At 56.6% G+C, this 14,866-nt stretch overlaps 1 protein-coding gene across 4 annotated transcripts; it reads right to left on the bottom strand.

Annotated features, from left to right (window-relative positions):
* Positions 1-60: 60 nt before the first annotated feature.
* On the bottom strand, positions 61-7,643 carry ATXN7L3 (ataxin 7 like 3). Of its 4 annotated transcripts, none has more exons than XM_080827569.1 (13): positions 7,511-7,643; positions 6,041-6,151; positions 5,610-5,742; positions 5,223-5,394; positions 4,955-5,052; positions 4,734-4,756; positions 4,360-4,405; positions 4,123-4,151; positions 3,724-3,792; positions 3,408-3,451; positions 3,062-3,133; positions 2,811-2,968; positions 61-2,698 (listed from the first exon to the last, which is right to left on the bottom strand). In XM_080827569.1, the coding sequence occupies exons 2-13, from the start codon at positions 6,089-6,091 to the stop codon at positions 2,550-2,552; spliced, it is 1,044 nt and encodes a 347-aa protein (XP_080683695.1). In that variant the 5' UTR covers positions 6,092-6,151; positions 7,511-7,643; the 3' UTR covers positions 61-2,549. The 4 variants fall into 4 exon arrangements, with proteins under 4 accessions (XP_080683695.1, XP_080683693.1, XP_080683694.1 ...); XM_080827567.1 differs by having other exon boundaries at positions 67-2,698; positions 4,123-4,208; XM_080827568.1 differs by having other exon boundaries at positions 67-2,698; positions 4,360-4,426.
* Between the last annotated feature and the right edge of the window lie 7,223 nt (positions 7,644-14,866).

Below are 14,866 nucleotides of genomic sequence, written 5' to 3' on the forward strand. Positions count from 1 at the left end.
TAAGAGAATGGCTTTGCTCTGCACCCATTGACATGGTAAGGAGGGTGGGTAGGCCGGGCTACCAACGGGAGATGCAGTTTATTTACACCAGCAGCCATGGGGGCAGGGGAAATACACAGCGTTTACAAAGTTAGCTACCTGTACAGGATGGATTACATATGCAAAAATAAAAATCTCAAGACCACAGGACAGCGTGAGCCCCACCCCCCTCCCCCAATGACCCCAGCATGCGGTAATGCCAGGCGGGTGGCCCCTGGGCATGCGGGGGGGAGTGATGCATGGAAGGAAAAGCCACCGGCCATGGAAATTAGTACAGAACCCCCCCACACACACTCAGACACATGATAGGATACAGGTGGACGACACCTAGCCGGGGTGGGAAGGATGGGAATTGAGACCCACACAGCCTGCTGTTAGAGGGAGGGGAGTGGAGAGCTCCTAGCCCCTGTTCAACTACATGGTAGGGGGGCACACTCTCCCCAGAAGGAAAGGGGTTTGCTCCCTCAGGGTCCCTGCTGGACCAAGCCCATCTCTTACCCAGCTTGGGCAGGGGGCTGTGCCCTGAGGGCGGGCCAAGGAACAATGGGGAAGTGGATGTGGACAAACCAGTTCCCAAACTACTTCCCACTTCTCCCTCCTCCAACCAGAGGGGGGAAAGGGAGAGGCCAGAGGGGAAAGGGTATGGTAGGGCCTGAGCTGCAGCTGCCTCTCAGAAGGGAGAATGGCCTGAGCCGTCCTCCCTTCACCTTCAGCCCACTCCCAAGACTTCATTTGGAAGCAGGCTGGAGGCTGGCTGAAATCCTCCTTTCCCTCTGGCTTCCCCTTAGAGGGAGAAGACTATGGAGGGTCAAGAACAGAGGAGCCCAGGCCCCAGGATTTATTCTAACTCCTGCCAAAATTTGTTTGGCTTTTTAAAAAATAATCACAATTCTTGGGTTAAAAACCAATTTGTAACCAGGCATCAGCCACAATCAGAACCACCCCAGGGGGGGGACTGGGGTTCCAGACAGGGTACTGCAGCCCTATCTCTCGTTGTTCCCTTAACCCTCTAGGGTCCCTAACCCAAAATCAGTCCAACCAGTCCTGGGTACTAGCTACCCAAATGTGGGATGGCTCCTCCTGGGAAGAGGGCAGGGTTCACATCCAGCAAATGCCAGAGAACATGGCTCAGGGTCAACTCCATCCCTGTGTCAGTCAGCTCTGCTCCCGGCCCAGACTGTAGTCCTCCAGCTCGGCTCTTGGGAGCGATGGTGCCCACGTGGAGGTGGGACGGTACATCTCTTCAGGATGTAGAACAGGCAGGTGGGCACACTGGCATGACAGTCCCACAGAGGGGCAATGCCGAGGCACGACAGCCCTCCACTGACAACCCAGAGCACGGAGACTAGCCTCTGCCCACCCCAACTCCTAGCAAAGGGGGAGAGGTAAAAGATCAGGATTTTCCTCAGAGCCCCAAACCACGAGTACAGAATAAATAACTTAAAAGCGGCTAAGGAAGGGGAAACAGGGCAGGCTTCGGAGGCAGGAGCGTCAAGAAAGGAACTGAAGCTGGTCAAGGTGAAGGAGGGGGGTAGCAAGCAGCAGTTGGGAACTTGGACTGCCCTGCTAGGGCAGTGGGGCAGGGGAGGCGGGAGGAACATGGGGCCACCCCAGGAGGGTGAGGCTGGGCCCCTTCCTGGGGCAGGGAATGAGGTAAGAAAACATTTCAAATAAAGCAGCACCGTTCCCTCTCACCTTGGGGCCCCACTCCTCACCAGCCCTGGGTCAGGGAGGAAAGGTAGGGGGGGGAGTCATTCTGATACACAGCTCCCTCTTCCTACCCTCCCCTTGCCTCTTCCATGAAACTGTAGAGGCTGGAGGCCCTTTCCTGGCACCCAACAACAAAAGGACAGCTCCTGCTGCCAAGGAGGCCCATGGGGACTGAGGGGAAAGGGCTGCCCCTGTGAGGGGCAGGGAAGGCGGTGGCAGTTCTGGACGCCCACCTCAGCAGACAGCTTGCTGGGCCTGCCTACCCCTGGGATTGGGGGCATCTGATAGAATTCTGCACACAGACAGGACACACCCAGCCCTGCCCCTCAGCTCCAAGCACCGGACCCATTCACATTGCTGAGGGCGGCTGGGGGAGGCCCCCTCCAGGCTCAGCTTCCAACCCACAGCCTCCCCGGTAGCCACAATGCTTCTCGGCAGGGCTTAGTCCAGTTCCTGGGGTGGGGGGCAGGCAGTGCCCTGGCACAGTGTCCAGGTCAGGCCCCTGGCCTAGCTGGACATCCAGTAACTCACAGAATAAATAGGAAAACCGCCTCCCCACCGAACTTATGTCCAAGGCATAATATGTCCAGGTCTGAGTCCTGCATGCCAAGGGGTCGTGCTCCGTCGCAGAGGACCCTGACACCCCCCAGGGGCGCATAACTGGATCCTCTGCCTGCCTGGCCCCACCAAGCTTCCCAAGCCCAAACCCCCAGCAGCCGTCCATTCGCCAGGCTTTGCCACCTGGGTGGGGGTTGGGAGAGAGGGCTCTGCTCAGCCAAAGGCTAACCCTTGCACCCAAGTCAGTTGATGTCATCGTAGATGCTGGGCGTCGGGGGTGCCGGTGGCTTTGGCTTCTTCTTCTTGTTGGAGCCCAGGCTGGAGGCAGTCCCTACCAGGCTCAGATGGGATTTCTTTTTCTTGGTTTTCCGTGACTCAGAGCTGTTGGTACCTGAAGAGAAAGAGGCACCATGGATGCAGGCTGAGCTGTCAGGAGAACACAGGTGTCCCCAACAGCCCTGGCTTTGGGTGGAGAGCCCGTGGGGCCCAGACGCATCACCTACCTAGACCCCATCCCTGATTCTCACTCGTCTTGGAGGAGCCTGAATCAGAGGGCGAGAGATCAGAGGAGCCGTCCCACTGAAGCCGGCTGATCAGGGCCTGGCTGTCAGTCATGTCAAAGCTGTCATTATCCAGGGAACTCTCGACCTCTGGAAGGACGCTGGAAAGAGGACAGGTCAAAGAAGGGCTTCAGGGATACCAATCATCATCCTAATCCTCCTGAACCCACCACCCTCCCCGGAGGCTCCCTTACGCTGAGGGTCCGAGGAAATAAATGCGCACGGCTCGCCGCTGCTCATCTGTGTGCTGGGGGCAGCGCACGGACCTGGTGGGGAGAGAACTTGTCAGACCCTAACAAGGCAGGAAGAGTCTGAGGACCTCAGGTGAAGCCCCTTTCCCCTAGCAGAGGTGGGAGGAACGGACACAGACAGGGAGGGGATAAACAGAGTGCCCCCAGATTGTGGCCTAAGGCCTGACCACTAGAGGAGGGAGGGAAAGGGTGGGAGCCCCATTGCTCAAGTCCAAGGGTACTCTCGACCCATGCCCAGGGTGAGTGTGTGGGAGGGCCCCCGGCCCCCTTTTCTAGGTTCTGAGCTCACCTTGTGCACATCTTCTTGGTGTGTTCAGAAATCACCCCACATTGCTGGAAGAGGAATATAAGCTGAAAGGAGGGACGGAGGGGAACCCACTCTAGACGCTAGGTATTCTCTTCTGTACAGACGCTAGATGGCACAGGCAGAATCGGCCCCAAGGTGTCCAGAACAGACAGTCCCAGACTACCACAGACCGGGAAACCTAATTCCAGAGAGAGTGAGCTAGGTGGCCCTGACTGCTGTCACCAGCCTCTTCCAGGGACGGGACACTGCCTATGGCTCCAGCCCACTCCCAAGGGCCTCCCCCTTGCCGGTCTCTCACCGTGGTGAGCAGGTTACGCAGCTCGTCCGGCCCCAGGGTTTCGTAGCTGATCCCAGTTGAGTTGTTATACTAGGGGAGAAGCAAAGGTACAGGTCAGAGAAGAGGCGGCTCGGGGGGGTTGGGGGGAAAGGGACAGATGGGGTTGGGGAACCAGTCCCTCTGATCCGTCTCTATGGGGGGAGGGCCCTGAGCCAACCCAGCACTTTTCCAGGGATACTCTTCCCATCCCACCTGCGTGTCGGGGAGGGGCTGGAACCCAGCAAGAACAGAAATATGCAAGACCGAAATACCCCATCTAGTGCTTCTGGCCTCAGCATTCTGATCCCCACCTGTCCAAATCCCACCCAACTCACAACTGGGAAAATGAGAGAGAACCTCAGAGGGGCGGCCCCCACTCACCTTAAAAGGATCCGAATTGCTAAGTTCCCCTGAAGAAGAAAAAAGAAGGGGAAGGGTGTTTGATGCAGAGGTACAGACAGAGAACCCTGAAAATAACCAGAGAGGAAGTGGGGGTGACAGAAGGATCACAGGCCCTCCCTCGATACCCCAGTTCCCCTAAGACCCCACCTCCACCCTCCAGCAATGAGTCGCAGCAGACGTACCTAGAATCACCCCCATCGTTCAAGCCCCACTTACCATTTTTGTGTTTTAAAGACTTGGATCTTCGAGGGGAATTGGGGTTCTGGAATGGGAGATACCACAGCTTTGGGGAAAGGGTAACGATAAGGGGGAGCCGAGAACCCAGGGAAGGAAAAAAGATTTGACAAAGAAACATCCTCAAATTCCTACTCTTCCTCCCCAGTAAGAGGCCCACCCACCCATATTCCCTCCTCCCCTACTCCCCCAAGGCCTCCACTGCCCTCCTGCCCACCACAGACACCCTCATCCCGAAACCCAGTGAGGAACCCCATGACCTCAGACTTGAGTCAAGACACCCGAGGACTCCCTGCCCAAAGGGGAGGGTATCTGTCCTTCGCCCAAATTTCCCTCATGCTTGCCCCGGCTCTCACCTTGTCTGATTTTCTCTTCTTGGCTGTGTCAGACAAAAACAAAAGGTCAGGGTCACTCAACCTAAGTTCTCAATCTAGAACCCCTACGGAAACACACCAAGCCACATTCTTCCCTCCTCACTCAACCTAACAACTTGTGACCCTTACCTACCCAACTCCCTCTTGCCCACCTCACCCCGATGCCCACCCCCCACCTCAGCTTCCCCAGAGTCCCCAAACACCTTTCTTCTCTGAGCCATAGGACCAGTCGTTGTCATTGATGTCATCGTTATCCTCTTGGTCGCTCTCCGACTTGTTCATATTGTTGCTATTGGCAATCCTGCCGATGGAACAGAAGAGAAAGGGTCAAGGCGGCCACCTCTCTCTGCCACTGGCCGCAGGGGCCAAGCATGTGCCACCCCTGAGCCCTACCAAGGCCCCGTGGGGAGGAGGGACTACGCCTCGGAACATGGCACGAGAGAGACGAGCCTCGCAGCTTTGGGTCCTCACCGGCGGTTGGCGATGCGGCTGCTGTTCCGGCCCATCCCCAGGCACTTCTCCAGATGGGGAGCGAAGCGGGAGGCAGCGATACTGCGACTGCAGTTGGGGCAGACACACTCCTTGCTCTTCCACTGGTTGAAAACCTGTCCAAAGATGTCCAACCCCGGCTGGTCCACGATCTCTGGGGACAGGAGAGGCGTGGCGATCAGGGCAGGCGGGGGACCTCTTGTTTCCCGCCCGTGGCCCCGTGGCCTCTTGAACCCACCCCCATCCCCTCCACCGCAGAGGCTCGCAGCAGCTCTAGGGGCTACATCTGGTCCAGTTGCCAGAGGAGGGACTTCCAAGGATCCCCAGGGGGCAGGAGCTGGACAGCTCTCCTTCAACCCTGAAGCTCACCAAAATCCTTCATGCTATCAGGGTCCGTGTCGTCCAGGAAGAAGTAGCCACACTTGACAGCCCGGTGCACCTCGAAGCAGAATCCCAAACAAGAATCCTCAACCAGGTCCGCGTATATCTCCTGAGCGATGGCCTGGGCCCAGGGGAGAACGTTCGCAGTCAGGGAAGAGTCACAGTCCCCTGGACTGAGAGCAACTCTCACCAACCACATCTGCCCATTCACCCTGGCCCCAAATCATGCTTTCTTCTGCCATTTTCCCCATCTTGACTTCACGTCCTTTCTTCTTCCGGATCCTTGGGCCTTCTCAGCTGGCTATTCCCTTTAAGGAATCAGGCTGACTACCCCAATTCCTCTTTGGTGTGAATGCCAGATACAGCAGCGTAGAGACGCCCAGAGAAAGAACTAGAGGCACGCGTGGGGCAGCCCTCACCTCTAGTTTGCTGTTATCCAGGCCAGACAAAGACATTTCCTCCATTTTCATTTGTAAACTCTTGTGGAGACGGCGCTCTGACTGCTCATAGCACAGCGGGCGGCAACACGGCTGCACACACGGGAGTGGGGGGTTCTGGTGTGAGGCCAAGGCACCTCTGAAGACCGCCACCTCCCCTCTGCACCTCACTGCCCAGAGCCTAATCCTGGCATCAGGATCTACCCCTCCCCAAGGCCCAGGCTCACTGAGTCTGGATGGTCCTTCAGGGCCTGAAACCCAAAGGCGGCCTAGTCCTTCCCAGGACTGAACTCGGGCCCTGGACTCTGCTACCAGACAAAGTCTGGGTCTATGGGAGGCAGCAGCTCACCCCAGGTCCCCCAAACTCAAACCCCTCTTCCATACCCATGGTGCAATGCAGCAGGGGGAGGAGAAGGAACTCTAAGGCCTCAAAGCAAACCCACAGGGTGTGGCAAAGAACTGCACAGACTCCTAAATGCACCCCCCCCTTCCCTAGGCTCTCCTCAGAGTCACCTCTGCTTTCAGCCAGGATGTCCACTTGGGGGGGTACTGCTACCAGAAGTAGGAATGGCCCTAGAACCCTACAACCTTCACCCCACTCTCTCTTCCCTTGAAATAAGCCTGTGACTACAGCAGGGGAACAGAGCCCACAGAAACCGAGAGCTGAAGGAGCCTTTCCAGCCACCATGATCAAGAAGAGGGGGTAGAGCCCGCTTGGGATGGCATGCCGGGAGTGGGCACTCCCCTTACCTGTTCTTCTTTTAGATAACCACCCTCCCTCCCTCAGGACCAGCCCGGAAGTCTCTCCAAGAGCCCCAAAGTCCAGGAATCCCCACCAAAGGATTCAGAAACAGCGCCCACAGTCCGGGGCCCCTCTGAACGGTGGGTACGAGTTTAAGGAGCTGCCGGCCTAGAGTGGGGTGGGGACTGACAAATGAGCCAGGGGCACTGGGGAGGGTAGGAGGCCGGGCCTCGGCTCTTCCCCCGTCCCTGCGGCACTGCTGCTGCATCATACCGACTGGGGGGAGGAGAGCCGAGCCGCCCGAGGCCGGCGCCGGTCCGGGACAGTCCGACCCCTAGAGAGTGGGCAGAGTGGGACGCGTCCCGGCCCCTCTCCTTCCCCGCCCAACGACAGCCCCAGCCGGCCGGGGAGAAGAGTCCGGGAGGGTGTCTCTATTGTCCCGGGGGCTGGGGCCTGGCTCCCTAACAAAGGCCCCGCGCCCCCTCCCCGGCCGGCCCTGCCCCGCCCAGGGGGGACCCAGACAGGGGGAGAGCTGGGGGCCCCGGCCGGGCCGGGAAGCCGGGGGAAGCCGGGCGTTTCCGCGTCGGCCCGGGGGGAGGGGAAGGGGCGCTGACCCAGACCTGGGGGGAGGGGGCCCAAGCCCCGCCTCGGGCCCCGCCCCCCGCCCCCCGCAGGCCCCTCCCCCGTCCCCGTCTCCGTCCCGTACTCACCCCGCCCGGGGGGCCGCGCCGGGGCCCGGCGGCCTCTCAGGGCCGCGTCCTCCGGCGGCGGCGGCGGCGGCGGCTGCTCCGGAGCCCCATGTCCGTCGGTCCGTCCTCGCCTCTCCCCGGGGCCCAGGGCCCGGGGCCGGGGGGTCGGGCCGCCCCCCCGCCTCGCCGCCTCACCGGGCGGCCATGGCCCCTTCCCCTCCCTTCTCGTCCCGTCGCCGCCTCCTCCTCCTCACCTCACCCCGCCCGCGCGCAGTCCGCGCGCCGTCCGCGCGCCCCTCCCCCCGCCCCCCACTCCAGCCCGCCTCTCCCGGGCGGGGGGTGCGGCGCGAGCCCGGAGCGCGCGCGCGTGCCGCGACCGGAGGATGGATGGATGGAGCGAGCGAGAACGCGAGCGTGCGCGCGCGCGCCCCTCTCCCCCTCCCTCCGCGCGGGCGCGAGGCCAAGCGCGAGCGCGCTCCAACCTCCTCCTCTTCCTCCTCCCGCCCCTCTTCAACACCCCGCCCCCGCCCTCCCTTCCTCTTCCTTCTTTCGCTTTCGCGCGCCCAGCGACTGCTCGCGCCTGCTAGAAGGGCCCGAGCGCGTGCATCTGCCCCGCGGCCGCAGCTCGGCAGCATTTGCTCCAGGGGGCGGGGACCGGGCGGGGAGGAGGGGCGCCACGCCGCCGTCCAAAGTACCGGCGGACGGGGACGGGGGCGGGGAGATGGGCGGGGCTTTCGGGAGCCACCTCGGCCAATCGCCGTCTCGCCTCGGTCCGGCCGGCCCAATAGGATAGCGGTGGGTGGAGCGACGTTCAAGGTGAGGTGCGCGGTGCGCTGGGGGCGGAGACGTTGTGCCGTCCCGGCCGGCTCCGGGGCGGGGGCAGCGGGTGGCGTCGAAAGAGAGCGCCGGCTCCCAGCCGAGCCTGGGACGCCTTCCGGCCCAGGATCCCCCGCCCTTCCCTCGGGGCTCCGGGCTCTTCTCCCCCACCCCCCAACTCCGCCTCCGCCCCCGGCGCCCCCACTCCGGCATTTACCCCGTAGCGTGCAGCCACTTCTCTGAAGAGGCCGGAGTTGAAGTGGGGATCTGTTAGCACCTCAGGGCAGAAAACCTATGGAGCCAAAGGGGCTCGTCCGAGCCTCCGTTCCCCTGTTTCTGGGCGGGTCTCAGCCCACTCCAGGCCTGCGAGCCAACGAACACCCGAGATGAGGGTCCTCTGCTGAGGGCGGAGGCCGAGCTGTGCCCTTCTGAGCCGAGCGCCCTCCCGGCGCTCAGCCTAATTTAGATCCCACACCTGCTCGGCTTTCCTGCTTCCGGAACCCACGCTGGACCCCCCACCTCTCGGAAAGCCTGCCTGGCACTGGCCAGACCCTCCCCCCGACCCCGCGCCACCCCCCTGGGTGTGCCCATATCCGCGCGCTCTCACGGTCCCCCTTTACCTTCTGGAGGAAAAAAGGCCTTTCCTAGCCGCAACCGATGCCCAGACTGTCGCTTCTATCTCGGTTATTCTCTGGGTCTGGAGTGTTGAAACGGGGGTCTGACAGCCCTCTTGCCCTAGAAGAGGGAGTTAAACGAGGAAAGTCTTAAATATTACACTTGGGGATAATCCTTGGCTGTTTGGTGTTAAGCAAACATATATTGTGGCAATGGTCCTAAGTGGTTAAGACGAGGAGTCAAATTTGAATTTAAATATGCGGACTTGGCAGATAAACTTGGGCAAGTGAGCTCTCTGTTGCCTCAGTTTACTCTGTTGTCACCGGTAATAATGATAGTACCTATCTCATTAGGTTGTTGTGAGGACTGACAAGTCAGTGCATGTGGAACTCTTAGCTCAGTGTAAGTGGTTTATAAATTTTAGCTGTTATTCGTAAGTGCTCTAAGAATTCTTACAGTGCTCTGTGCGGGGATGCAAAGATGAAATAAGACAGTTATGCTTCCTCAGGAAGTTCACAAATTTGTCAGGTAGACAGAACTGTAGGAAAATAATTGCCAAACACTGTGATAAAAATGAGAGAGGGGCACCTGGGTGGCTCAGTGGGTTGGAGCCTCTGCCTTCGGCTCGGGTCATGGTCCCAGGGTCCTGGGATCGAGCCCCGCATCGGGCTCTCTGCTCAGCAGGGAGCCTGCTTCCCCCTCTCTCTCTGCCTGCCTCTCTGCCTACTTGTGATATCTGTCAAATAAATAAATAAGATCTTTAAAAAAAAAATGAGAGAGAGGGCACCTGGGTGGCTCAGTCAGTTAAGCATCTGACTTAGGTTCAGGTCATGATCCTGGGGTCCTGGGATTGAGCCCTGTCCGCCTCCCTGCTCAGTGGGGAGTCTGCTTCTCCCTCTGCCCTTCACCCCCACTCCTGCTTGCTCGCTCTCTCAAATAAATAAGCAAAATCTTAAAAAACAAAAACAAAAAACACAATAGAAGATGCACAGGGGATGGGGTGGCCAGGACAACAGATAAAATGTTGTAAGAGATGGTCAGTAACAGCTTCTTGTAGTGGGAGATGAACCAGTTCAAGGCAGACCAGAAAGGTGCTACAATCCCAGACAGCAAGCTTCAGGAGTATGGTTCGGTTTGGGGCCCCGGCTGGAACATAGGAATGGGTGGGGAAGCAGAAGGTGAGCAGGTCAGACCATACAGGACTAAAGGTGTGCTGAGTAATAAGGGCTTTAGACCTAAAGGCCATGAGGAGTCCTCAAGGGGAACCATTTGATCAGACTTGAATTTTAAGTAGATCATTCTGGCATGCTGAGTCTGTAGATTTCTTTCATTCATTCATTCATTTGAGGTCGGGGTTGGGGGTGGGGAGAGTACAAGCAGGGGGGGTGACGGGGAGAGGGAGAAGCAGGTTCCTGCTGAGCAGGGAGCCCGATTCGGGGCTCGATCCCAGGACCCTGGCATCATGACCTGAGCCGAAGGTGGGCGCTTAACCAACTGAGCCACCCAGGCACCCCGAGTCTGTAGATTTTTGTTATCAATCAAGGCTTGTGAAGTAAAGGACAAAGAAGCCCTGAAAATACCTTTAACCAAGATGGGGACCTCGGAGGAGGAGATATAAGGATATAAGAAGGACAAGTTCAGTTTGGTGTATGTTGTAGGTACTATGGCACCAGCTGGTGGAGACTCTCTGAAGGTCACTGAAGTGAGAGGCCAGGCCTTCAGGAAACTCCAATATGTGAATCAGGAATTCTCAACTCTGATGATGCTACTCTGTTTCTCAGTCTTTAAATACACCCAGTATATCTGCCCTGAGGGATTGACACATGCGCAGGAAGCCTTCCTGTCTCCTCTCTGTTTACCTAAATTCTTCCTCACTTTCCTACCCGTGGCCATCCTCACACCAAACTCCTTTACAAGTGGGTTGTTCTATTCATCCGGCCTTTGGCCTGGGCTGCTTCTGTGGTGGTGGCCTCTTTGGGAACCTGCCCAGTGTCCACAGTTAGCATCAATCAGTCAATAAACACTAAGGACTGTGCTGGTCTGGGCTCTGGGCGAGGCCCTGGGGTTTCAGCAGCGAGCCAGAGAGACACACAGACCTTGTCCTACTGGAGTTTACACCCCAGCAAAGCCTGATGTGGATGAAACAAGACCAACTGTGGAGGCATCTGGGCTGCTGAAGAAACAAATAGCATGATCTTTTTGTCAAGAGGTCAGAGAAGACCACCACCCTCCCCCGCCCCCGCGCCCCAGAAGAAGTGATCTTTTCAAGGGAGCCCTGCATTAACTAGACAGTGAGGTGAAAAGGAACATTTGAGGCAGAGGGAACGGTTATGTGTATAGGCAGAACGCGGCCCTGGAAGAGAGTGCGGTGTGTTTTGAGACATGGATAGCTAGTAGAGCTGGGTTCGTGCAGAGGCCAGCAGGGGCAACGGATGCCCCAGGACCTTGTAAGACTTACTCACTCTTTCAACAAACGTTTCTTGAGTGTCAAATGTATACCAGGCAATTTAGGTGCTGGGATTACTGTAGTAGACAGATAAGGTGTCTTCTACTCGAGGAGGTAGACAGCAAACAAGTAAAAAAATACAGAAACAAAGATGTAGGAGGAGGCCTCATTAGAAAGAGTTGTTAGGGAAGGCCTGTCTGTGAGGTGACATTTGAGCTGAAGCCTGAAGGATAAGAAAACCAGCTGTGTGTAGACTTGAAGGATTAGCATTTGGAGCAGAAAGAACAAGTACAAAGGCCCTGTGGTAGGCATGTTTGTAGAACAAAAGAGATCACTTGGCTGGATCACTGTGAGTGATTAGGAAGAGCAAGATGAGAGAAGGTGGGAGATGGAAAGCAGGGGCCAAGCCTTGTAGAGTCATGAAAGTTGTTAGTTCAGAAGTAATCAGATTTCTTTTCATTTTGATTATTTTTAAAATTTTTTAAATTCGTTCACTAAGCTCTACGCTCAACGTGGGGCTCAAACTCATGACCCGGAGATCCAGAGTCACACACTCTTCCAACTGAGCCAGGTGGGTGCCCCCAGATTTCTTTTTAAAAGATAACTTTGGTTGCTGTGTTGCTGTGTGCAGAATGGACTGTAGGGGGCAAGAGTGCAAGCAGGAAGACCAGTTTTAGGAAGTCTTTGCAAAAGTTGAGCAATGATGGTGACCTCGAATGGGATGTGGGTGCCGGCAATGGGGAAGGGTTACACAGATTTGGGGGAGATACAGGAAGTGAAATGGACAGGTCTAGGTGAGCAAATACATGTGGTGGTTTAAGAGGGAGAGAGAAGTCAGGGCCAATACCCTAGTTTCTAGTTTGAATAGCCAGAAGTGGACGATCGCTTTGGGCCTTGAGGGATGAGGTACCTGCAACATATCCCAGAGGATACACAGAAATTTACACAGGTTTGCGGTTTGGAAGAGCAGCCTCTGTAGAGAACCCCTTTTGGATTGGTTACCTATGGGTGATAACTGGAGGTTCCTAAGGTGACAAACACCTAGGATAGGATGAGGAGGAGCCAATGCCAGCGGAATAGACCAAGATGTTAAGAGACGGACAGGTGTCCACTGGATGGAAGGATGCATGTGCTGGAATTTAGAGTCACCCCAGGAGAGTGGTGAGTAGGAGGTGAGGAAATGGGAGACCATGAAGGGCAGTGAGCTTTCTAGCAATTTGGCCAAGAACACCAGGGTGTGGGGCCAAGGGAGAGCTCTTGGATGGGGCCTAGGTCTCCGGCTCTGGTGGTTCCAGGAACCGGGCCAAGACCTGCGCAGGGAAGGCTATCTTCCTTTACCTCAGAGGGCGAGTCATCTTGGCCCAGCCCACTTCACATAAGGGCCCTGGGTGGAGTTGGGAAAGTCATCTCTAACCCCGGGGTGAGGCTGAGGACTCAAGATGGGAGGGCCCAGCGGTAAGTCCTTATACGACCAGGGCGAGCCCCTGACCCTAATAGTTCATCGCCCCCAATTTCCCAAAGCAGTGCATTCAGGAAGAAAATAAGTTATCTGTTCCCCAAATTCTGTCTTTGGTGGTCTGACAACTGAAGGTGAACGAGCGGAACCGGAACTTTGGTAAGAGCACAGAGCGATGTGCAGGTGGGCTGCCTGTGGAATCTTTAGGAAGAGAAGATTCTAGAGAGAAGGAGCAGACAAGTTGGCATCTGGGTGGCTCTGTGGGTTAAGCATGTGCCTTCGGCTCAGGCCATGACCCCAGGGTTCTGGGGTCGACGAGCCCCACATCCCGCATGGGGCTCTCTGCTCAGCGGGAAGCCTGCTTCTCCCTCTCCCACTCCCTCTGCCTGTATTCCCTCTCTCGCTGTGTCTGTCAAATAAATAAAGTCTTTCCCTGTTGAACCTGGTGCGTCCCTCCTGCACCCCGCCCTTCATTGATTCCAGTGACCAGACAGCAGTCAAACCTTTGTTTTTCACTTTATTGTACAAAAAGAGGGGAAACAAAACTTCTACAGTTGGCCTTAAGCTTAGGCAGACACCTCTAAGACACTCCCTCCCACCTCCCATGATACAAATTCAAGTTGTGGTTGTTGTTGAAACCTACAAAAACACTCCTTAAATATTAGAAAAAAAGGGGAGAGAGTGGGGCGGGGTCCTCCCACTCCAACCATCTCATCCCAGTGCCAAAATGCACTCAGAGTGACCTCTTACAGCACCAACATCCCCATCCCCACAGCCCTGTTCGTACTGTAAGAATTTTCAATTTTTAAAACGGGGGGGGGGGGAAGGGGGCCCCATTCAAAGTTGTTTTTAAATGAAAACACATTCCACTAAAACACAACAGTGTCGGGGCATTCAAACAGGAAAATGGGGTTCTTTGCAGGGGCTCTTGGGAAGAAATAGAACCTAGGAACCCCTGTATGAGGGTCAGGACAAAGGAAGGGGAGTGGGAGTGGGGAGTATTTTCCCCTAATGCCCCCACCCCCAGCACCACGTCCAAGGCAAAGCAGACGGCTTTCCTTTGGGAGTGGGACTCATCTTTCTCATCCCACCTCCCTGGTGGAATTCCCACTCTTCCCCCACACCTTGGCTTTCATTTAGAGGGGAAGGCGGAAAAGCACAAAGCCCCAACTAAATAGGTCATTAACATGATTGTAAGGAAAAAAAAAAAAAGCCAGAATTTAATCAAAAATTAAAAATTTCAATCCACAGAGATAAGGTGGCTTGGCTTGTTAAGGGTCTAAGGAATCAGGGTACCAGAAACTTTGAGATGGCCAGGAAGGGTTAGAGGGAACACTGCAAAAGCAGCCTTTGCAGACCCCTTCCCCAGCTGGGGGTTTGGAGGGGCGGGGAGGGGAGCAGACCTGAGAAATCAAAGGGAATGGGGGGTGGTGGGGGAGCTGGAGGATATAGGGAAAGGCAGGAGGGGTATATGTTAAGAGCTTTCAATATACTTCTTGAAGCCCAGTTTCTGAGCCTAAGGGGGCCAGGCAACCTCTCAAATGAACTGGGAAGGCCTTTTCCCACTAAATAAAAGGCTCTTAGGATCACCCAGTCTGTCCCCCTCCCAATGCCCCGCCGGAGCCCAGCGGTGGCTCAGTCACGTGGCCCTGGCAGAGGGAAGCAGCTATAGGAAGCAGGAGAGTGGCTTTGGTACCCACCCCACCCCCCCAATCGAATCAGAGATTAGGCAAAGCAAGAATGTGGAGAGAGGGGCTGCCCTAGCCTGTTCCCACCAGGATCAGTGTCTCCCTGGCCCTCACCAACCCACTCACCGGATTCACAGACTGAGGTGGACTCCCCCTTCTCTTACACACATGCATACACGCGCACGCGCACACACACGCCTTTGCACACATCCACAGGTGCACCCATGCTATGTACAGGCGACACACACACACACACACGCTTTTCCATTCGTGTCAAGACCGTTTTAAAAAAAGTCCCAAACCTACCCCCTAAGCCCTCCCTCTCCCAGAAATGACAACAGAGACGGCAGCCGAGA

This window comes from Martes martes (assembly GCF_963455335.1).
Source record: "Martes martes genome assembly, chromosome: 16".
Classification (NCBI taxonomy): domain Eukaryota; kingdom Metazoa; phylum Chordata; class Mammalia; order Carnivora; family Mustelidae; genus Martes; species Martes martes.